The sequence below is a fragment of the Pygoscelis adeliae genome, unplaced genomic scaffold (assembly GCF_000699105.1).
Source record: "Pygoscelis adeliae isolate BGI_AS28 unplaced genomic scaffold, ASM69910v1 Scaffold315, whole genome shotgun sequence".
NCBI lineage: Eukaryota > Metazoa > Chordata > Aves > Sphenisciformes > Spheniscidae > Pygoscelis > Pygoscelis adeliae.
In genome coordinates this window covers 96,187-119,807 of record NW_008824865.1, presented here as the reverse complement: position 1 = coordinate 119,807, position 23,621 = coordinate 96,187, and the positions used below count along the sequence as shown (strand labels likewise).

Below are 23,621 nucleotides of genomic sequence, written 5' to 3'. Positions count from 1 at the left end.
CGACAGCCGGCTGAACATGAGCCGGCAGTGTGCCCAGGTGGCCAAGAAGGCCAGTAACATCCTGGCCTGTATCAGAAATGGTGTGGCCAGCAGGAGTAGGGAAGTGATCGTGCCCCTGTACTCGGCACTGGTGAGGCTGCACCTCGAATACTGTGTTCAGTTTTGGGCCTCTCACTACAAGAAGGACATTGAGGTGCTGGGGCGTGTCCAGAGAAGGGCAACGAAGCTGGTGAAGGGCCTGGAGAACAAGTCTTATGAGGAGCGGCTGAGGGAACTGGGGCTGTTTAGCCTGGAGAAGAGGAGGCTGAGGGGAGACCGTATCTCTCTCTCCAACTACCTGAAAGGAGGTTGTAGCGAGGTGGGTGTTGGTCTCTTCTCCCAAGTAACTAGTGATAGGATGAGAGGAAACGTCCTAAACGACCTCCAGGGGAGGTTTAGATTGGCTATTAGGAAACATTTCTTCCCTGAAAGGGTTATCAGTCACTGGAAGAGGCTGCCTGGGGAAGTGGTTGAGTCACCATCCCTGAGGTATTTAAAAGACGTGTAGATGTGGTGCTTAGGGACATGGTTTAGTGGTGAACTTGGCAGTGTTAGGTTAACAGTTGGACTTGATGATCTTAAAGGTTTTTTCCACCCTAAATGATTCTATGATTCTATGATCCTATGAATAAATGTGAATTTAGATGACTGAGCAGCACAACGGCAGATTTGGAAATGTGGTGCTCCAGGCCTCTGTTCTTGCAATGCAGAGCACAGTAAGAGAATGTGGGAAATTCTGGTTTTCAGTATATCTAAGCAAAAATATTTTCTTTTCCCTCTTTAACGCCAAAGCTTGGACTTATTCCCAGAATCAGCTCTGTGGAGAACTTATGCAGTGAAAAGGATTTAGATGAGTACCAGAAGTATCACTGTATTGAAATTGCATCAGAAGTCGGACCTCATGTCCTGCCTGAAGTGTGCGCACGGCTCATAGTGAGCATGTCAGCCCGTATTCACAACGGCGCCGTCGGTAAGGAGCAACCTGCACAGGCAACTCTTTTGGACAGTTACTGGTTTTCCCTTGAGTTTGTAGAATATGTTGACTGGAGAGCTCCCAGCCCGTGGTGGTGTAGGTGAGTGAAGCCAATCAGTATGTGGTATGTATGGACGTGCAGGATATGTCCCGCTGAACCCTGAGTGCACTGCAAACACCTTTTGGTGGCATGGCTCTCGGAGTCCATCACACCTGATGAGCTTCATGGAGCAGCATGACAGGGACCATGGCAGTGCTTGTGTGTTTTCTGAAGAGCATTTCAATCAGATGCAGCTTCACCAGATGACCAAAGCAGTAACTTTCCTACTTTTCTGGCTGCTGTAAAATGACAGAGGAGTTTTTAAGCCCTCTCCCTGGATGCTGCAGGCCAACTGGATGCCCTGGTAGGACTCCAGGCATGATGGCACACAAGCTGATGTGCTGGAAGAGATTCACCAAGAAAACCTCGGTGGTGTCCCAGCAAGAGGGCAGTGGCAGTTGGGGTTTGAAGCCCCAGGCAATCTCCTGGACCCACCATGGAAAGGGCAGCTGGGCTCAGTGGCTCAGGAGACTTCCCTGGTGTTGGACCCAGAGAAATGGAACTTCTCCACTCTTCCAGTAACAGGAGGGGCCTTTCTGGACAACTTTGGTGTCCAGCTCCTTTCAGGGAGCCTTGCTTCCAATGGACCTGATAGAATCTGCTTGGTTTGGGCTATTTTTAGAAGGACTGATGCCTCACTCACACATCATGTGATGTGGTCATGCCCATGCAGCCACAGACCCCCCTCATTTAAGTTTGGGCTGTGCTGACTCCCCATTAGCCTGATTCCCATAGTGATGGGATTCTCCCAACGAAACATGGCACTTTGGCTTTCTAGCACTGGCATCTGAGCATCCTGGACAAACATCCTCTGTGAGTTAGCAGACCAGCTTCACTCAACAAGTTAGTCCAAGGTGTCCAGAAAGCAGTAAACAATACACAGGTGCAGGCTGTCTAAATACTGCTTGCAGGTTATGTCCTGTGCTGCAGCTAGACATAGATTTATATCAAACCCTTCTAGACTTCAGGATATGTCCATTTTGGATCTACATTTTGCTACGCCCTCTTCTGTCCTATCCCAAATATGTGCTGAAGGCAGTGCCCTGGATGTGGCAGCTCCAACACTGAGACTTGTGCTGGTGCCTGATACACCATCACCATCGATGCTATAGCATCAAATAATCCAAGCCATGGCCGTCAGTGGTTAGTGAACCCCTGATGACAATAATCAAGCTCTTTTCTTTCTGTTTTTAAGTGTAAAATCTGCAAGTTTATGAGAGCAGTCACACTCCTTTATAACCAAACCTGTTTTGATTTTCTTTCCCCTTGGCAGCGTGTAAGTGCAATCCCCAAGGGTCGCTCAATGCCAGCTGCAGTAAACTGGGGGGCCAGTGTCAGTGCAAAGCCAATGTCGTGGGACGCTGCTGCAACACCTGCTCTGCGGGCAGCTACGGCTTCGGCTTCCATGGCTGCTACGGTGAGTACTTGGCAGCCAGCACCAGTACCAGTACCAGTATTTGGTTCTTCATGCATACCCCAACTTTTTAGGGCCTTGAATCCATGATTACGTGTGAAGCAATATAAAAAATGTTTCCACAAATAATGAATTTTCCATCCGTGCTGCTCGCACTGCCTTCGAGCAATGTCAGCGATGAGCAAGAATACATTCAGGACACAGCTTTGCTTTCGGTGTTTTCCAGCATGCGAGTGCCACCCGCAAGGCTCGCTGAGCACGCTGTGCGATCAGGTGACAGGGCAGTGCTCCTGCCGCCGGGAGGTGGATGGTCAGCGCTGCAGCCGATGTCTGGCTGGGTATTTTGGATTTCCCCACTGCCGTCCTTGCCCATGTAACGGCTATGCGGAGCTTTGTGACCCAGTGACTGGAGTGTGCCTGAACTGCCGTGGGTTTACAGCTGGAAGCCACTGTGAAAGGTAAGTTGATGGGCAGTGCTGCAAAGCTCACCAAAACACTACGCTCTCTGAAACACGTGTGTAGCTGGGGGCCCACCTACATCCCCATGAATGCATCAATGATCTTAACTGGAAACACAAACCTAAACCTGAGATTAAACTGGGCCTAGCTGCTGAATGGCAGGTACCTATTTGTTTGGCAAATGCATGTGGGAAGGTGCATGTAATGCCTGTGGGAGGACTGCAGGCACGGCATGCACACAGCATTGCAGCGGGGTCCCTGCAAGAAGGCATTTGAGACATGGGTGCCGTGGCACCATGTGCTTGGAGACATGTGCAAGGCGCTGCGTATGAGATACACTGACTCCTGCCAGCTTTTAAATTGTCAAGAGGCTAACCTTGTGCTGAATACTCATTTCAATACCTGCAATTATCTCTGAGGAGCTTACCAGCAAATGACTTTCCCACGTGTTCCAGCTCCAATCCAAACAGTGCTCCTTTTTTTTTATTCTATACACTTGTTACCGTAAATCGGCAGATGAAGAACTCTCTAAGACTCAATTTGGAGTTTTAGAAAGCAGGCATTCTTTGTTGCGGTGCCAGGTGCAAGGTGGAATTTCCACAAATCAAGCACACCTATGGCTAGATCACCGTTATATTTATACACAAAAATCACAAGGTAGTACACTCCCAATTACAATGATTGGTTAGTGATTTACATACACTTATAATATCTGCTGTGTCATTCTCTTCTGTTACTACGCTTGCGCAGGGGAAGGGTCTTCACCTGGGCAAGGGTCTTCTTGACCTGTGGGTGTGTTTTTTAGTAGTATAATGAGGGCAGTTCACTCCAGGTTACCTTAAAATAAGTTTCATTGCCAAGTTAGCTAGATATTCATTCATCTACCTTGTCAAGTTGTCAAATAAGTCATCCCATATACAATAAAGCCTACGTGGTCTGGTTGCGCTCTAGAGACTTAAAAGTAAGGTTAACATGGTCCAGTGAAAAACACAGCAACCCTTTACGTAACGCTAACATGAAGATTAATAACACAGCAGCAACCCCTACATGACGTTAACATAAAGATTAATCAAAATGTTCTTATAGTTACTCATTCACTATCAAACACAAAATATAGATTCAATAAAAAAACTTATAATAATCAACACACTGGCAGCAGTATCAGAGTTCAACACAGATGTCAGAATTAAATTCGTTAGCTGTTTAGTTTAGTTTGGCCGGATTGTACCTTGTCATTCACTTTTAAGAGGATTTCCCCATGAAACCTATTGAGCTTTTCTTGCAGTGCTTTTGGACAATACAGCCTTTGGCTATTGTGCTTGTAGGTGGCAAATAGATTAAAAATGGGAGACTGAAATACTTGTTGCCCTGTGCCTCTGCAGGAGCTCCAGACCCCAGGGCGAGGATAATCGAATAGCCAAGACTTTTAGCCTGGCTTGTATACATATAAAGAATTGTGTTCCCATTTGCCATAGTAAAGCAGATCAAAGACTGAGGATGCTTCAGAAGCTGCTGCATTGCTGCAGCTGTGGGGCCACGGGGGTCCGGGATGCGGAGGCAGTGGTGGCGGGCAGGGTGGTGGGGGTGGCTGAGCCCCCACGGAGCCCCCAAGGCCCCCCGCCTGTCTGGGTAACAGCACAGCCACTACCGCCTCAAAACAGCCATCACCCCGGGTTTGCAGAACATGTCAGACAGAGCATGGCTGATTTCAGTACATATGCTGGATCTAAACTATGCAATATTCTCTGAGTGCTCTGAATGAATCATTGCTTTTTTGCCCGTACCAGGACTTTCTAATGTCATGCCAACCACTCTTTTTGTGTGTGTATGGAAATAGATGAATATATGTGGTGATAGGTGAATATACAGAATTTTTACATGGCAGCTTTTAGCTGTCTATGCAGAGCATGTGTGATATGTCATATTATCATTTAGATTAAAATTGTTCCAGAGTAGGTGAAAGTCTTTAGAAATATTCCTTGAAAAGAAAACATAAGTTTTTTTCTTTTTGCTCCAGATTTTGGGAACGCAGCTCTGATTTTCCATTTTAGAACACCTTTGAAGCTAGATAAATCTGTACCAATTAATGGGGGTAGCATTACAATGACCTGGAATGTTAAATTAATTATACATATATATATAAATTGATTCACCTGCAGAGACTGAAAGGAGCACTTGACAATTCCTACCCGTTTGTGTTGACTGCTTTGACAGGTGCGTGGATGGCTATTATGGAAACCCTCTGAAGGGACAACCCTGCCGCCCATGCATGTGCCCAGGGGCACCTACAAGCAATAGGTATTTTGCACGTTCCTGTTACCAGGACTCCCAGTCTGCACAACTAGTCTGCAATTGTCTCGAGGGATATTCAGGTACAAAGCAAAATAAGAACTGGTTTTGATTCTATTAAAATTAATGTAAGAGAGAAAATTGACCATGCTCTGCCCATCCTCTGTTCAGAAATGACAAGTGAGATAATGGTAATAAAATAGTTAACACCTAAATTTACTGAAATTAGGTGGCAAAGTCTTGACTGAGAAGAGTGGGAATTGTGCAATTAGTGTTTGAAAAAGGGATTCACCTATGTGGATACAGATAATTAATCTGATGGCACTCTCTGGAAACCACTTCCTTTCCAGGGGCACTACATTAACATGGTGGGGAGGAGGGGGGAGAACTGCACTTGCTTGTTACCTCTGAAAAACAAGCATTGAAAGCCCAAATCAGAAAGAGTAGGGCACCAAAAAGAGCGGATAAGATTTCCTAATCAGAGAAAATATTTCCTCATATAGAAGAATCTTGCTTTGACGTTATGCCCAGAAGTGACTGTTTCAGCATTCAAATGGTCACTTTAGAAATGAGGTTTCCATTCTCAGCTGTCTCAAATGCAAATATGTTTGCAGCAAACTGATGCCTTGCTTCCTAAGATCCCATTGACTTAGCTTGAATTTCTACAGGGAAAAACTGAAGATATTTCCCTTCCCCTGGGCATTATAAAGATCTCCAGTGATGGAAGCAAACCCTAATGGGAAACACTGCCAAAGACTAAACCAATGCTGTCATCTTTACTTAGGCCAGGTTCCTTTGTAAGTCAAGAGCAGTTTTGCTTGAGTAATTGCTGTAGGGCCAAAATGATCTTCGTTGGTACTTACCCAGCGGAATTCTGCCCTCACAAACCACTGCAATCCTCAGTTCTGGACTTTCTTCCTCCCGCTCCTTCCTGGCAAGGCTCTTGGTCACCTCTGTGGCACCGGGCTCACTTCCTTGGAGACCGTGAAAGGCTCTGGTCCTGGGGACCATGGCAAAGGAGCAGAGTCCTTGGTTGAGGATGAGCCAGTAGATGAGGTGCCAGCAACACCAGCCTGCCCAGAAAGGTTTCTGAGATGCAGAGAGGTAGCACCGCAATCAGGTTGGGCATTGGGATGGTGTGCAGAAGTAATTGCAATGCCAGCAAGCAAGGACAGAGCATCCCAGAGCTTGTCTGACTTTCTGGGTATCCTCCACTGGGTTACGGAAAGGAAGGCAGGTCTGCCAGCCCCTGGGTTGCTCCGGGAAAGGGCACTCCACACCTTCCTGTGACATTGTCGTGGTGAAGACCCCAGAGAAAATCCTGCAAATATGACCCAACCCTGATTACTGCCATTGAAAGGACTTTGCTGGAAGAAGATGTTTGGAGGTGTTGTGTGAGAGGGTACCTATTTACTCCTACTGAAAGGACTTCCTTGGTAAAAACGACTTGGGATGAGGAGAGTGCGTTTCCATCAGATTTCAGTGTGGGAGATGTAATTTAAATTCATCATAGGATTAAAGGACAACAGTCTCAAACAGGTGGATATTTTCCATTGGAAATGTGCATTTGAACAGACAGTCTGAATCTTTTAACAGTATTACTGGAAATTACTTGTTTCACTTGAATTCCCATCAGCCAGCAAATATTTTTACCTTCCTCCCCGACAGGCAATCGGTGTGACGAGTGTCCTAGTGGGTTCTACAAAAACCCAGGCAGCCCCGGGCTTGACTGTGCACCATGTCCCTGCAATAACAACACTGATGTGACAGATCCAGAGTCCTGTAACAGGGTCACCGGGGAATGCACCAAGTGTTTACACAACACCCATGGAGCAAACTGCCAGTTCTGCAAACCAGGGTATTTTGGCTCAGCCCTCAATCAAAACTGTCGAAGTAAGCAAGCAACAGTACTGCAACTGCGTATTTCCACCAAGAAGAGTTTAAAGAAGTTAGGCTATAGGGAGAGGTTAGCCCTTGGAAGGACAGTAAAACTAAAGCAGATGAATGGAGCAAAATATGAGAATACCAAATACATTTCTATCCAGTGATCCAAATAACTGTTAATATGGCACCTATTAAATTCTTTGTCATCCGAGTCTCACTAAATGTCATACTGAATATCACTCCTAGGAAATACTCATTTCTGAAATGAAATCAGTACTCTCTGTTAGAAAAATAGATGTCCATTCAGCCCATTCAGGAAGGAATCAAAAGTAAAGGAATCAAGGATAATTGTTTATCCATGTCGCTGGCTGATGCTAACTAGGCAATGCTCAGTTAACCAGATGATCCCTTGCTGAGCTCCCTGCCTTACCAGTTGTTTTCATTAAGTGGCTAGAATGAGACTACTCAGGCAATTTAATAGACTCCATGAGGATACTGTCAATAACTCAGCACTTTTAACAGAAAGGCAGGAGTGTAAGACAATGCAGGGCATAGGTTTCTTCCTAATGTTTCTTGAAGACTATTTTCACAGATGTGCCTGATTGAGGGTCTAATTTCTCCAGGCCAGACAAATACAGGTATTTTCAAGAAACACTTTTTCTGTGAATCTCTAAAATACAGTTCAAGCCCATTCCTTTTTCATTCTTGGAAGATGTCCCTTAGAAATGGTTAAGCAAGAACTTTTGGCTCCTCACAAGGAAGGCTTCTTATCTTACTTGGCTTACTGGTGTTTCCCACGCTGGATAGTGCCTACTGTAAACCAGCTTCTCCTTATCCAACATATTTAACATTTCATTCTAATAAGATGCAAAATTATCTATGCCTTAATTTTTTTGTGCCTGTATTAAAAGTACTGAAAGTTCCCAGTAAGTTTGCTCAAAGCAATATATAAGCTACAACAGAAAGATAGGTAAACTGTATGAAATTAAAAATGTATTCAAGCATACTAGAAGTAAACGTACAGCATGGGCTTTATATACAGCTCTGATTGTCTATCAACGGTCTATATTATTGTCTGCTGTAGTAATTGCCCTTCTTTTTCCAGGGTGCACGTGCAATCCGGTGGGTGTTCACCCTGCCATGTGCCCGGGGGGGGACGCAGCCTGTCTGTGTGACCCAGCCACGGGAGCTTGCCCTTGTTTGCCCAACGTGGTGGGCGCGACATGCAACCAGTGTGCCTCTGGCTACTGGGACCTGGCTAGTGGAAAAGGATGTCAGATCTGTGACTGTGATCCAAAAAACTCCCAAAACAACCAGTGCAACCAGGCAAGAAAATGACTCTGTTTTCTGGGAACCGGGGTGGTGGTGTTTTGGCATGGCACAGTGGGGACCCTCTTATAAATGAGGATAGTTTTTTGTTGTGCTCCCTGAAAGCAAGAAGTCTTTGTGAGTTTGCAGTTGGTGCGATCACAAGTTGAGTCATTATATCAAACGTGCTATTCTGATAATGTGGCTCTGCTTGAAAGCAATTTCTCTTTGCCTGTGTGTTTCTTTGTCAAGTGGATTTTAGAAATACTTTGTAAGAAAATGTCACATAGGAAAAAACTGCCTTGTAAGTATATGTATAGGGAAGAAGGAAGTCCAGGCTTGGACCCAAGAGTCTTACGAGTATTTTTTTAAGTGTTTATTTTCATGAAGTAGCAGCTGTGGCCATTATATTAATCATGCATCATCTATCAGATTGCTAGAGTACCTTTTCTCATCTTTAATTCCTGTGCACTTTTTAGAAAGTGAATATATAAATATATGAAAAAAAATTAATAAAAAAAATAAAATAGCATTTCAGAATAGAGAGGTGAAATAGTGCTCCCATGGAGTCAACAGCAATTTTGCTATTGACTTCAGAGCACCAGGAGCTTATCCTAAGCTCTTGCTGATGTGCTTTCGCATTTTCCTTTCAATATGCTTTCTGTTTGTTCCAGTTTATTTAGTGGATTTATTATTTTTCCTAGCCAATGTAGCTCTTAACCTCAAAGAACTACTGCTTTTCTGAGCTGTACCAGTTATCAGAGGTGTAATTCCCTGCAGTTTAATTTAATAGCTGAATGCCAAAATAAATTTTCTAGGGCAATGTGCATAATGTACCCACGAGGTTTTCAGTTACAGTTAGTAGATCATGTAGTTAAAAGTTGAAATGTTCAGATGAGTACTTTGCTCCAGCAAAAATAAGAAATTAAGCTGGTTTACAAAGGAAAAGAATCCTCTCTCAGATCATAGTCAGAGGATGTGTTCTCAAAGAGCATCTGCAGACTGGAACATAAAAAATCTTTCATATTAGTAAAGTAAAGCCACCTCTCAAAGTCCGTTTTGTTTTCACAGCCTTCAGGAGGAAGATGGGAAAGGTGGGCCAATACTGTATAAACCATGGTGTCCAAAGACCATGTGCAAGCAGTGTCACTGCAGTCCCCATACAGCTATATGACATAAGTCACAGGGAGAAAAAGAAACCCAGTAAATAATGTATATCCAGCCATATGACTCTGCAGGAAGTTATTTAATCCTAACTGTCTTTACAGCTTACAGGCCAGTGTCCATGTAAGCTAGGTTACAGCGGAAGATGTTGTGATGAATGTGAGGAAAATTACTTTGGCAATCCCCAGACACATTGCATTTGTAAGTATTACTAAGGGGGGACAACTGGATTAGAAACTACCTCAAAAGAAACGTTTACCTTTTATATTCATAGGGGAGACGGGACATACATCTAGAGAAGCAGGCTTTCATACATTTGTGTGTATGAGATGGATAAAAGTGTTTATGTTATTTATCTATATTGTTCTTTCTACTGTTACGATGGAACCATGGAAGTTAGAGATGAAGAAGAGCCATTAGCCAGGCAGTCCACTTTGCTCTAACTCAAACACCAGTTTGCTTTTATTGTCTTGAAATGCACGATTGTACCTTTTGCATGCGTTAATCCCATGGAAAAGGAACAACTGGATGTAACTTGCTGTCCCTTTCTTGCAGTGTGCAGGTGTAACCCGGAGGGAACCAGCCAGCCCAAGTGTGACAAAGCCACCGGCATGTGTAACTGCCGCGCTGGTGTCACCGGCCGGTTCTGCGACCAGTGCAGCCGTGGCTTTGAGAAAGACTTTCCTTCTTGCCGTCAGTGTCATCTTTGTTTTGATCAGTGGGACACTGAAATTACTGCCCTTGCTCAGACTGTTCAGGGGTTAATGAGGTTTGCTGCGAATCTTGAAGATAAAGGAGGACGAATGCCCAGCTGTGACATGCGCTTCAAAGCCTTTGAAGATGCCATTTCTGAAATTGAAAGAAATTTGAGACATCCTGTTCTTTCACTGGAGGCCCTCTCAGGCATCAGGGATTTTCAGGGCTACGTTCAGTAAGGGCTCGGCTGCTCCTGAAAAAATCCCTTGGCTAAGAAAGCAGTCTTCCCCTTGGCTCCGCCAGCCATCCCTACACATCAAGTCCTGCTTCTGATCAGCACACAGATGCTGGACTACTAAGTCACTGTTTTCAATAGATATGTGAACAAAATAATCCTTATATATATTATCTGTCCTCCACGGGCATATAATTAAATGCTGGAATTCTCCAGTTCACCCTAAGGGTTTTCTAAATAAGCCATTACAAGTAAATGTTTCTGCTCATTTAGAAACTTATCTCTTGTCCTCTAAAATATTGTGTATCTCAGTTCCAGTTTAAGAGCAATCCGGTCTGACTTCTGCATAACTGCCATTTCCCTTTCAGACAAAAAGTTGCACAAATGGATCCCCTTCACAGTACGCTGTATGAGTTTCCTGACCTTAACAAGAACATAGAAGACATTGGGGAAGAGGCCGACCTAGTGTATGAACTTCTACAACAGAAAATATATCTGCATCAAAGTTTTAATTACTTGAACCTCAAAGGTAAGGCAGCCAGCAATTAATTGAAATAGGTGAACGTTTTCCATGAAATTTCAGAATGTTTTTCTCACCATCGAACCATACAACATTTCAAAGATCCCTAGATTTTAGCTTCCTATGGTAGTGCAAAAATGTAAATACTAACAACATTTTATACTGATTTTCCAAACCCCCTTTTATCTTAAAATGCCATGATTTCTAGCATCCTAATTTTCAGATGCATGTGCCAGGGTCACGTCAGTCAGAAGTCTCACGAATCCCGGTGTTTACATCAGGATTTAAAAGCCACCCAGTTTCACAGTATAGACTCACAGATCATAGAGTAGAACAGCAAAGGATTTCTTCCCCACTTCTGACTCCTTTTGCTCTTAGCAATACTTAAAGAATGTTGTACAGCAATGGTTTGTTTAATTAAGGCAGAGAGTCATAGTGCAATTTCTTAGTGTTCCCATGGGAAAATACATTACTTTATGTGGTAAGGAGCTAGCTCTCCATCATCAAAAAATGTGAAGTCAGAACTGAGTTCCTTGGCATTTTTTAAAGAATTACGTCGTCTGTGCTTGAGCTAAGTATAGTCTTCATCAGCTGCTAATAGCAGTAATGACAATGTCACAGACTGGTTTCTGGAGGAAGACAGGGATGTATCAGTTGGGGATCTCGAACAGATGCTAGCTAGTCCACAGTGGCAGGAGACTGTCAGCAGTATACTCTCAAAAGAGACGGCTGCCAAGATATGAACCCCCAGAAGATAAGGTGCGCATCACAGAAGACACAGGCTACAGGCAATGCACTCCCATTTGTAGTTCCTGTGTGTTTCATTCGGGCAAGAAAAAGATTGGCCTAGACAAGATCAAAAAAAAGAAGGAAAAGTCAACAGAATACAAAGCCGAGGGAAAGGAAGAGGGGAAAAGAGGGATTAATCAAGATTTAGGGCTCCCTTCCCTTGTTGTACTTGGCGGTGCCCCCGGGGCCAGCTCTTCCACTCAGGTCCCCACACGAGCAGTCAGCACAGCTCTCCCAGGCTCTGCTTCCCAATTCAACTCAGTCTTGTGCAAACTCTGAGAAAGGCAGGAAGGGAAAGAAACAATAAATCCCAGGAAGGTCAGTGGATGCACAGCTGAAGCATCCGTGGTGCTGTCTGGTCACGTTCCAAACCCGCTTCGTCTTTCAGCCTCAGGAGACAGATAAACAGCCCTATAAAAAGCACACGGGGGTGTGGGGAGGGGAAGACCTTGAATTTAAGCTGAATTTCTGGTCACGGCCACAAATATTCATTGGTCTTGCTACCAAGCATTTAACAGCACAGAAATAAAATTTCCCTCAAGATAACCAGCTTCTCTGATATCCAGGGAGAAAGCCTGGCTCCCTCACCCCATCTTCATTTCAGGACCAGCAGCACATCCTAGGTATGGCTCTGTCTGCTTTTTCTTCTCTCTTTTTTGCTGGCCCAAGCAAGTGGGGTAGAGCAGGATACCCCCCAATCTGCGGTACATTTGGCACTTGTGCTCTAGACAGACATGGGGAATGGGCTCCTACCTACCTCTCTTTGCAGAGGATCAAGTGAACAAGAATTCAGGACTCAGAGACTTCTTCACAGGCATACATTCAGCCGGCTGACTTGGAAATGTCAATATCTAGCGATGAATTAAAATTACTGAAAAAACAAGACACAAGTGTCCTTAAAAGAATGTTTGCAGTTTATGAGATCTCATTACATTATGGCTTTCCAGCCTTGGCCCCTGGCTTTGCAGCCACTGTGGTATGGTAATGCAGGGAGTACGGCTTCCTAGGCTGTAAATCAAGCCTGTGTGAAGACGCTGTGTTTAACGTAAAGGAACTTGGAAGCTCTACAGCTCCATCACAAACCAAGCATGACAAATGCATTTGGGCCACTTAATGGAGAGCTGAACCACTGTAAAATATTCCTGCGATGGAATTGTTGCACAGAAAACAGTCTCTGGCTTAGAGATGGAGTTACAGCAGCCTCTTGCCAGGTATTTTGTATTAGGAGCTAACTTTAAACTGTACGTTGTTTCCAAGAGTTACAAGATAAAATAGATAGCCCTGGTTCCACATGATAACTAAACATTGTTCAGCTTCAATCAAAGCAAGGCCAAGGGCTTTATTGCCTGATTCAAAGCACGCAGGACTTGACGAGTGCCTTGTCATTGACTTCAACCAGTAACTGAGTCGGTTACCAGCACAGAGAGGGATGTTAATCAATGACCTCTAATGCATTTTCACTGCCGACACATCAGTTCTGGCTCATTGCACATACTTCTGCCTGGGGATTTGGGGGAAACTGCGTTCTCTAGAGATCTAGGAAGCCTCGACAGCAGCAGCTTTAAATTATGTGTTTTGCAAAAGGCCTGAGTCCTTTTCTTAGGCTATTAATCTGCAAAAAATGTAATATTCTCCAATCCTTTTTAGTCTGCTTAAGGGAAAGCTTACACTAAGCAAACAAGAAAGACTCCTGCTGGAAAGTATTTTTTGCCTGGCCTACAAGCTTATAATGGAAATGCTTTTTTTTTTAACGCATCAACCCTGAAATTGGATTTTCCAGAGCCAAAGAAAACTCATAAATTCCCATTTGTAATCTAAATTTTGGCCTCAGTTCAGCAGACCATTTAACTTTTGGGTGCTATGCTGAACAGAGACAGGACAAATGCTTTCCTAACTCGCAATCAGAGAGCTGATCATTTCATACGTTTTACAACTGGCAGAAACAGTTCTCCTGCCTAAACTTCAAAACAGCATAAATGACAGGAGCTTTATCAAATCAACAATGGCAGCAGTGCATGAGTTACTGATGAATGCAGATGAGTAGCAGTTTGTGTCATTAATGGGATCCCCTTCCTACTTTTGTGTCTTCCATTGGCTTCTCATACACCTTGGACTCTGAAGAACAATATGGGATCCACTGTATTTGCGTCTATTTTAGCAAGTTTTATGGGTATCAATAATATTCCTGTTTGGCAACTGGCTGAGTAAAGGATTAAAAAGCTTGACTGAGGAAATGACAGCTCCTGTCCCTCCCTACTGTCCCAAATCAAACACCAGTGACAACGACCTGAATCACCTGTCACTCACCATTTGTCCAGAATTCAAGTAAATACATGAATTAAATGCAACTAAAATACAGTCGGTACTAAACCCTATTTCTGTTGCTATAGAGGCCATCAGCAACATTAGGAAACACTTTGAAGTATCATTGCTGGCAGAGCAGAAGACCAATAGGACAACCTCTATCGTAAGATACTCACAGTACACCAGGAGCCACGTGCTCGCTATGTTGGGACATCACGCCTTGAAAGAAAGCAATGTGCTGGAGCAGCTCAAGATGATCAAGATCCCTGACATCCAAAACTTGAATGAAAAGGTAGGCACTGTGGATGTTGAATGGGAGCTAAACAAAAATCTCTTTTTTGATGCTGTTAGTAGTTTTTATTTTAAAAGAGTTCTTACACGCGTTTTAAATCTGGAAAACTACACTTCCCTGGCACAGACATGCAGTCATGTCAGAAACAGCTGCACTTCTCAGCTGTGGTTACTACCACCCTTCTGGAAGCCATTGCTTCCAGGGCAGGCCCAGCACAAGGAACTGTTTAAGCACTCTCTAGTCTCAAGAGGACTTCTGTGTAAATTCAGAAAGATTAACCCCAGCCTCCTCCCTCAGTGGCTTAAACTAAGCAGAGCATCTTTGCCCTGGAGTGGATGGGGAGTGCTCACATATCCTTTGCATCACCCATGGGAGAGGAAGGAATTTGTGTCTTGTGGGGCAGCAGTGAGTACCTGATAGCACCTTCAGCCAACACTGCCAGAACTGGAAGAGATCATCCATCTAGGCCTTTAGTCTGAACATGTATGTCAAATTATGTGGAGGGCTAGACATGGTACCATGTTTTGTGAGAGGTGATCTGGATCCTTTAGAACAAGCCATTGACCTATGGGCTGGATACGGCCAGGGGACAGTTTCAACCTTTTTGCCATGGAGGAGTGAAGCAAGGGTCTTAGTGCAACACATGGAGCCCAACAAATGGCTCGTGCAAGGATGGGCTTGAAGCCATGGGCTGCCGTTGCATTCTTCAAGTCAGGGAAGGGGGATCTGTAACTGGCAGGACACCCATCTTTGGAGAGACCAGACCACCATCTCTTCAGGAAAATCCCATACAATGTTCAATGTTCATATGATGTCAAACGTCTTCCTTCCCCCAGGATTATATCTCAGGCGCCCAGAGGAGTCCTGACATATGCATCTTCCTTATTGCAGATCTGTGGTATGCCAGGAGACCAGCCCTGTGTCACAGCAGCCTGCGGGGGAGCTTTGTGCCAGGATAGTCATGGAGTCAGGCAGTGCGGTGGCCCAAACTGCAGCGGAGCTCTTCCTCTCTCCACTGATGCCTTCAGAAAAGCTGAGGAGGCTGCTGTGTTGCTAAGTAACTTGACTACTCAGCTACGGGAACCTGAGAATCAGGTGGTGTATATCAAACCTACATTTGTTCAGTGAAATGGATGGAGGATGAGATTTGGGAGGTCCCAAATCTACAAAAACTCACCTGCTCCTTGGACAAAGAGCAGTGACCTAGTCATGGACTCTGCCCCAACACCACAGACCTACCATGGTTCAGTACTGGGAGTGTTAGGTGCCAGTCCCACCCCAGGGACTGTGGCTCTAGGTATGCCTTCCTCTTCCTCACAGCTGCCAAGACCTCACGGGTCATGGTGCCCTGTGCCTATGGAATTTGGTGGCATAAGGCTAGTATTGTCTATATTCTTACCGGGAAGGATTCAACGGGCACCGTTGTCAGTAGCCTAAGTATGGCCCATGCTTATTGCAGTGGGTTACTGCTGTGCATAGCATTAAGCTCAATTTATACAACTTCATATTACTCTTATGTTTGCCATTAAAGAATTTTTGCAAGTAATTTCAAGCCGAAGCTTTTCTGCCCCTGGTGATGTTTAGAATGGCATCAAGTAAGTCGGCTGTACTGCACAGTAGCAGTGAAAATAACTCAAGCAAAGTATGGCCAGTGCAACATGTGCAAAGGAAACAGAACAGACAAATTCCAAAACACCAGACAGTTTGTTCTCATTAGCAATCAGAGATGATGCCTGTTACCATTATAGGCAAAACACATTTTCCAACAGAAATGTCATTCTACTGTGGCTTTGTCCTGTCCCTTCAGGGTGCCTGGGCATCCATTTCCTCCTTTTAAAATACACACGACACACTTGCATCACAGCTAATGGGTTTAGAAATGAGCAATCGGGGCGCATGCCTGGGCCCCAGGACACAGAGGAGCAGCAGCGAAAGACATCCCGTACTGAGGTGGCAAGCGCCAGGCTGCTGGGACATTGCCTTTGGCACTCGCAAGCTTCAGACAGCTCTATGATAATGTGTGTGAAGTATTCTGAGATGTTTCAAAAGTAAAAACATCACCATTTTTCTTGTTGCATGGGGAAGCAGTGAATCTCTTCTCTCCACAGACCAGAGAGGCGGTTCCTGTGGATTTCATTGAAGCAAAGCATAGTCCCAGCAAAGCAAAATACCGTTGGCATTTGATGATGAATCTAAAGCTCTCATTTAAATGATCTAGAATAGTAATTTAATGATAAAATGTAACTTTTAAAGACAAGCCTTGAACTCTACCTTCCTTATTTGTGTCCTCTTAGGTGTATTTTTAACAGCAAGTCCAATGTGAAAAGGCAAATGAAATTAACATGCCTTTTCTATACTGAATCTCATCACTGACATGCTGCAATACTGCAATAGAAAATAACAGTCAGCCCCTTCTTTTAGAAACAGAAGGGCCTGTGGTTTAGCAGTGGTTGTAGAGAGAAAAAAATGTTTGATTTAGGCTTTTTCTGAGGCCAGATGAAGGCTATGAAGTAGCAACTTCTGGAGTTCCCCAAAGGAGTCTCCTACTACTTTTCAAAGCCACATCAAGTGATTCCAGCTGAGGCTTGGATCAAAATTATTTTTGTGTCAGAGGTCAACTTGCCAAGCAATGGTAGATAACCTCCAGAAAATGGCACTGCTATTTCTAATAATATTTCCAGGTTGAAAGCATTAAAAAAATGGCAGAAGACAAGTTGAAAGGCTCACAATTTAATGGGCAACTGGAGACAGCTAAGAATCAAATTGAAGTTGACCGAGAGATCACTAAGGAGTTCATCCGAAAAGTGAAAGACTTCTTGTTAGGTAAATATGCAAAGTTCTTTTTGACTCATTTTTAATATATATTCCAATATAATATAGCATAATAGATGGCCAGAAAATGGTCTAGCTGTATACACATCAAATTTCTTGCCTACCTCCTGATCTGCGCAATCTTTTTCAATCCCTTTTTTCTAGTGCTTCTTTCTCCCACGTGACAGTACTTTGCATTACTTTTCCACTAGATCTGTTACGTTCTGATTGTCATCTTTTATTAATTTACTTAATTTGAAGCATGCAAGTAATTCCCTCAGTTCCTGGTATATCTGAGTAAAGGACTACTAACATAATTTCATACAATATATAATGTCCAGGCATGTCCAATGCATCCTCAAATTATTATTCCACCCCCTTCTTCCAGGCCCATAAATAGAAGTTCTCCATAGGGAGCGTGGGAATTAGGACACATACTGTTCCGTCGTCTCCATAAAGCTGTAACTCAAGGAATCAAAGGATTCTGGTAGAACTTCACAGCTCTCATAAAAAAAACCAAAACAACCATATATACCCTAAAACTTTTTCCACCCTCGCGATTGCAGAAAAATGCTGTAAGAAATGTTTTGTTCACCAGATGCACATCAAAGGAGTTCAAATGTGGTAGGATTTTTTTAATCCCTTGAATGTAGCTGATCTCATAAGTTTCTATGTTGGCAGTCCTTTGGCATTCATACCTCTACATCTAAGTGGGAGCGAGGGCAGAGGACAGAGGACTTCCTTTGTTCAGGAACATCTAAGTTGTTTTATTGATTTGGGAAGAAAAACTCCATTGAAGTCCTTAAGATTTGCAGATTTTTATTTGATAGCAATTGAAAATTGCACCTTTGGCTCTCCTTTTATGTTTCTTAGTAGACATATGGCATTTACTAACAATTATAAAAGCATTTTTTCGTTAATTTTTGTTTTGTAAATTGAAGTTTAAGAACTGTAACAGCTGAGATGCGTACAGTTACATTAAATCTGTTGTACTCTACATTGACGTGAATGGTAGTATTAGTAGTAGAAAATAGCTCTCAGAAATGCACTGCTGTTCGCAGTGAATGTCTTCTATTTAATTCTTGGTGAGTTACTTCGGAGCATTAGCACAAACATTTAATATGTTTCAACTGTTTTATCACCCAAGGTTTTGTCTATAAAGGGAAGTGAGCAGAAAACAGAAGTGATGATGAGACTTCACAAGGCATTGACTACTCTAACTCTGTGTGCCTGTGCCTCTTAGCAAAGAACTAGGACGAGATCATTTGTAAGCGGAGTTGTCAAAATAAGGTTTTTCTACTGTAAATTCCCATCCTATCTGAGTCTGACCCAAGTTCCCTCTGTAGCTTAGCCTGTCTCATTAACCAGCAAAGGAACACTTTCTCAATATTGTGGCGACTCCAGGGAAGGGATTACACCCACCGGCTGGCTTGGAAAGCTCCATTCACACCCCAGTCTCTTCAGCGCCTCTTTGATCTGGCAGCCGAGGGAGAAATGGGCTCTGACACAACTAGCTGTGCCGTGCACCGATTTAAAACCTTCTGCGGGCTCAGTTCTACATCAGAATTTTAATAACCCAGTTCAAAGTGGGTTCAAATCCTCATTTTAGCCAGTTCTGACAACACTAACAGCAGTACCTGGAAGCATAATCTTAAATCACAAAATGTTGGAGATAATTCTCTTACGCCCTTGCTGTGCCTGTCAGCTTTATTCTGCCACAAAACTCAAAGGGTAGGCAGCCATAATGATCATTTACATTTCACTGGGAGGAAGGAGCCGCTTCAGGATACCCGCAGCTCCGTTTCTGTTGCAGATGGGAGCGCGCCTCCAGAAGACATTGAGAAGGTGGCAAATTATGTTCTGCAAATAAACCTTCCCCTGACTCCACAAGAGCTCATGGGCATGCTTGGCAAAATCAGGAGCATTGTGAACCCCTGTGAGAAGTACAAACTGAATGTGAGTAAGAGAAACAGAAAAAGGGAGGAAACTCAGACGCTGCTGGTGGAGGCACAAGAAGCCAAGTGAGTAGGGTATTCTCGAACTGATGTGCTAACTCCAGGTAGGGTGGCACTGTGCAGGGTAGGACTGCTCCATACCCCAGGCGGTATCCTAGTAACACTGGAGGGAAAGCTCAGATGACAGCAGATTGTAGCTTGCGATTTCCACAGGGCCTCCCAGCAGGAACGAGCCATGACAGGTGGGGCTGTGGGAGCCGATGTGCTGCAAGAAGGCAGCTCCCGCCAGCTCTTGGCTCCTCCGTCTGCTGAGTCAAAGAGGCCAAGGCAGCCATGTACTTCCACGGTGGACCTAGTGGATCATTACATCTGGTTCACCGGGAGGTTTAAAATGGGGAGAGAGAAAATATGTTCACCCATAAACGAGCTTTCCTTACTAGCAGTGCACCACCAGGCAGCCGGCAGCATCCAGCCTCACCTTTAATACAGCATCTCATGTGCTCCCACACAAGGTCCCTTACTGAGGTTTTGCTTTGCCAACTTACGAATCACAATTTTAACAGTTGTTGTTGGACTCGAGGGAACATTCCTGCATGTGAGCGTGGGTGCATTTGAAACGTGTTCTTGCTTTGCTCTCCACACTACGATACTACCCACACTTCTATTTTTCCATTTTAGCGAAGCAGCTAAAGCTCTTCTGCCTGTGGCTGAAATTCGTAATAAACTAAAAAATGTTGTGAAGTCCCAAGGACACTCCAAAAACACCTTCATAAAGTTAAATGAAGAGGTACGAGGCATCAAAGCACAAATCTCACAGGTATCTCACTGTAAATCTTTTTAATTTATTTACTACCTACATTTTAGAAAAAGATTCCTTAAATGTAAACTTAAATAAATAAAACCAGAATGTGGCACAGATATGACACCGATTCCATAACGTTTAAGGGTCTCCTCTTCTTAATCAGTTGCCATTAATCTCCCTCATTACCACGCTCTGCAAGCTGGATGGATGTTGCAAAAGAAATCAGCCTTCAATTCCTCTGTTTCAGGCTGAAAACCAAGTGAACAAGACAAACGACAAACTGAATGACTTGTCAGCAAAACAGTCTGAGATGGAGGATGAAATTGCCACATTGCAGGCAAAAATGCTGATGAACAAGAATCAAGCTACAAAGGCAAGAGCAGGGGCAGAAGCGGCACACAAGCAAGCCCAGAATATTGATAACGTAAGCCTTTCTGCCACATATTAAGGGAAAAAAATTTCCCTCCATGTTTGATAGTATTTTTGATTCAGAAGTGTAATTGTGTTGCCCTGCTCTCCTCAAAACTGTGTTAACGTCTTCCTTATGCCATGCAGTGTAAAATGCCACAGGTTAAGAATAATTTCTTTTCTATTTTAAGGCTTATGGCAAATAACGCTTCTGTTTGCTTGAATGAAAGAAAACATACACATTTCTCTGGCTACTCCATGACATTTTTCCTTGCACTGTGTATAAGACTCATAGTCACCATGGGCACCAGTAAACACAACAGAACAAATCACAAAAACAGATATTAAAATATGTGAGCAATGGAAGCAGCCTGGCCATTCATCCCATGCCATTCTCCTTCAGAGAAAATTGCTGTGGGAGTTACTTGGAGTTTTTGGTTGGCCAGGTGCTTTTCAGTAGCTCCCAATTTTTGAGGATGCATTGAGGCAGCTAGAAATTTGCTAAAATTGCAGGAACCAGGCACCCACAGTGCAAGCTTGGACCATGACCAAGCTTCCAGGTTGTAAGAAACCTAGTAGAAATCTAAACGGCAGCCTCGACAGCAATCTAAATCGGCATGGAATGGAGTTAGCCAGTAAGTATTAGTACAGCCAAAAATGTAAAAAAAAAAAATTAAAAAAACCTGATGCTACAGGTAATTCATTAAATTTGAATTAAGCCTCATAGCAAAAATTAAATTTACAGAAAAGCCCTATCAAAAGAAGTAAAAACAGCATAAGCTTTAAAAATCTTAAACCATATTTTCTTTACATCCTTGCCCTCCCTTGACACTTTACATTGCTCCACTGGCAGTTTAACTGATTTTTACCAGGTTTTGCAAAGCATTTTTCAATCTACACTCATGGATTTTTTTTTTTTTTAAGATTTAAGAGAATGAGAGATTTGAAGTTTGTTTCAAAAAGGATATTTAAAAAAGGTATAAAATTGTCCTTTGGTACACCAGATTAATTATGAGATGCTCTTAAACTAAGTAACACCTTTTTGTTACAGGAATTTACTGACATTAAAAGAAAGTACACCATTCTTCAAGAAAAGCTAAAAGCCCGAGGACCTCCAAAAGTAACACTAGAAAAAGTGAAGCAGCTGAAAGAAGAAGCAGAAAAACTGGCTGAAGAGACTGAAAAAAAAATTAAAAGAATAACAGGTGGTGTTCTCACTTCCATAGGGAGTGGTGAAAATTGACAGTCATGAATTAAACTGAAGTCCTTGCCCACAGACAGTAACAGACTAGGTTCACCTGAAATCAGGTTTAAAACAACTTAACTGGTGAAAAACCCTGCTTGAAGCTACCTGAGCAGTTTAAAAGCAGTTAAATAGATTTGGCTTATGTATACTTTTTCTGACATAAATTGGTTGCTACAAGCGGAGTTTTAAGAAGTGTCCACACAGGGACTTGCAGTGATTTGATTCAGGCAGTTTAAAAGCAGGACAAGTGCAAAATCTGCAGAAAACTTGGCTGCAGGTTTAGCTGGGAGCTTTGATTTATACACTTGCTTTGGGCATGTGGACCTTAAATCTTTCCTCTGCGCTCTGTCTTTTCTTACATTACCCGAGCAATGGCTTGTGTTATAGAGAGCTGCAGGGTAGCTTTTTTTCATCAGTACATACTTGTTCCCCTTCAGACATTATCTCTGAGCAACGGCAGAACAAACCAGGTACAAATACTGGCTTGTTCGAACACGCAGAGAAACATCCCACAGCAGGCAGGAGGGCTCGAGTACATGCCTCGGTCACATCGGTCCAGACTCTGGTGTCATCACCCACGTGCACCGCCATGGAGATTGAAGCCGATGTGCCCCGGACTTGCGGGGCTGTGTCCGGGAGGCAGAGGGCTCATGGGTAGCGGAGACCATGGCTGCTGTGGCACCGCTCCTTACACAGCCTCTCGGGTGGGTTTAGAGGGTCACCAAAACAGAAGAGTACATCTCATGTAATTGCACACAGGGGACCTAATTCTCCCTGTAGTGAAGGTCGGGGCATTTCCACTGGGAATCCTTGGGCCTAGGATCCTGCCAGGCTCAACGTTCGAAAATACCGCGTAACGTCAGCAAAACAGAAGCAGAAACTCCATCCCGGGAACAAATTCTTCGGGACAGGACCCAAATAAATACTTTGAGCAGATGATACCTTGAGGAGAAGCATTAAGATCATCCCAGTCACTCCAAATGCCCAGATGATAAGTGCATTGGAAACAGGCAGTGAATAATGTGGTTTTGACCTATTACCAGTATGTTTACACTGGTGTAGCTTCTCAGGGACCAGCAGAAACACTCCTGTAAATGAGGGAGACCTAAGTCCATTACGTCTGAATTGTCTAGGCTTTACACACATCAGTGGACACACTGTTCCTCTGAGTGTTCCCATTTAAGCCAATTCCTTTAAGAGCTCCATGTCCATCCTCGCTGATGGACAAAAAGCAGATGCTGAGAAATTAGTTTCTTTAAGGCTGTCACGTTTCTCTCGCAATCCAGAAGCCAGACTTTTCCCTCCAGTTGCATATATAACATTCCCCATTTGAAATGGGCTTATTGCCTCTAAAACTGCTGGGAAAAGAAATGCTGTTAATCCCTGGATTTTACTTACACAACACATCATTGCATGTCTCTACTCTTCCAGATTTGGAGAAGAAGCTTCAGGACCTGAATCAAACCAAACAAGACAAGGCAGAGCAACTGAGACAACTAGAGGAACAAGTGATAGCCATTAAAAATGAAATCACGGAGCAGGAAAGCAAGTATGCAACATGCAAAAGTTAGGGTCTGAACAGACCATCAGGTAAAGTGCAACTGAAGTCTTCATGCTTACCACCTCCTGAGCTTCCCGGCACGAAGGGCTGTCTCTGTAAATTCACCTGGAGGTGCATATAGTATTTTGGCACAGTGAATAACGTAACTTTCTCTTGGTTTTTTTGTTCAATTGAGTTTATATGGAAATAGGAAATACCTTTTAATAAACCAGCTGATAAAGTAACCAGGATGCAGTCTTTGAGGGAGCTCTAAAATACACTCCTGCCCACAGCCCCGGGCTTCTCCTTGTAGGGTGTTGGAAATGCAAAAGGAGGACTGCTCAGAGAACTACAGGTAACTGCCTCAGACTCCCAACACCCTGTATCTTCTGC

General features: G+C 43.6%; 1 protein-coding gene across 1 annotated transcript in view; it reads left to right on the top strand.

Moving 5' to 3' along the window:
* LAMB4 (laminin, beta 4) overlaps nt 1–23,259 on the top strand; it is a 44,576-nt gene extending 21,317 nt beyond the window's left edge. Inside the window, exons 17-33 of the mRNA XM_009324387.1 lie at nt 832–1,009; nt 2,386–2,529; nt 2,753–2,984; nt 5,200–5,357; nt 6,943–7,167; nt 8,264–8,484; nt 9,735–9,831; nt 10,186–10,561; nt 10,930–11,090; nt 14,261–14,466; nt 15,358–15,561; nt 17,148–17,289; nt 19,091–19,298; nt 19,911–20,049; nt 20,282–20,458; nt 21,494–21,647; nt 23,120–23,259. Coding sequence (XP_009322662.1) covers nt 832–1,009; nt 2,386–2,529; nt 2,753–2,984; nt 5,200–5,357; nt 6,943–7,167; nt 8,264–8,484; nt 9,735–9,831; nt 10,186–10,561; nt 10,930–11,090; nt 14,261–14,466; nt 15,358–15,561; nt 17,148–17,289; nt 19,091–19,298; nt 19,911–20,049; nt 20,282–20,458; nt 21,494–21,647; nt 23,120–23,259 — 3,162 coding nt within the window. The remainder of the gene's footprint in view (nt 1–831; nt 1,010–2,385; nt 2,530–2,752; nt 2,985–5,199; nt 5,358–6,942; nt 7,168–8,263; nt 8,485–9,734; nt 9,832–10,185; nt 10,562–10,929; nt 11,091–14,260; nt 14,467–15,357; nt 15,562–17,147; nt 17,290–19,090; nt 19,299–19,910; nt 20,050–20,281; nt 20,459–21,493; nt 21,648–23,119) is intronic.
* The last annotated feature ends 362 nt before the right edge of the window (nt 23,260–23,621 follow it).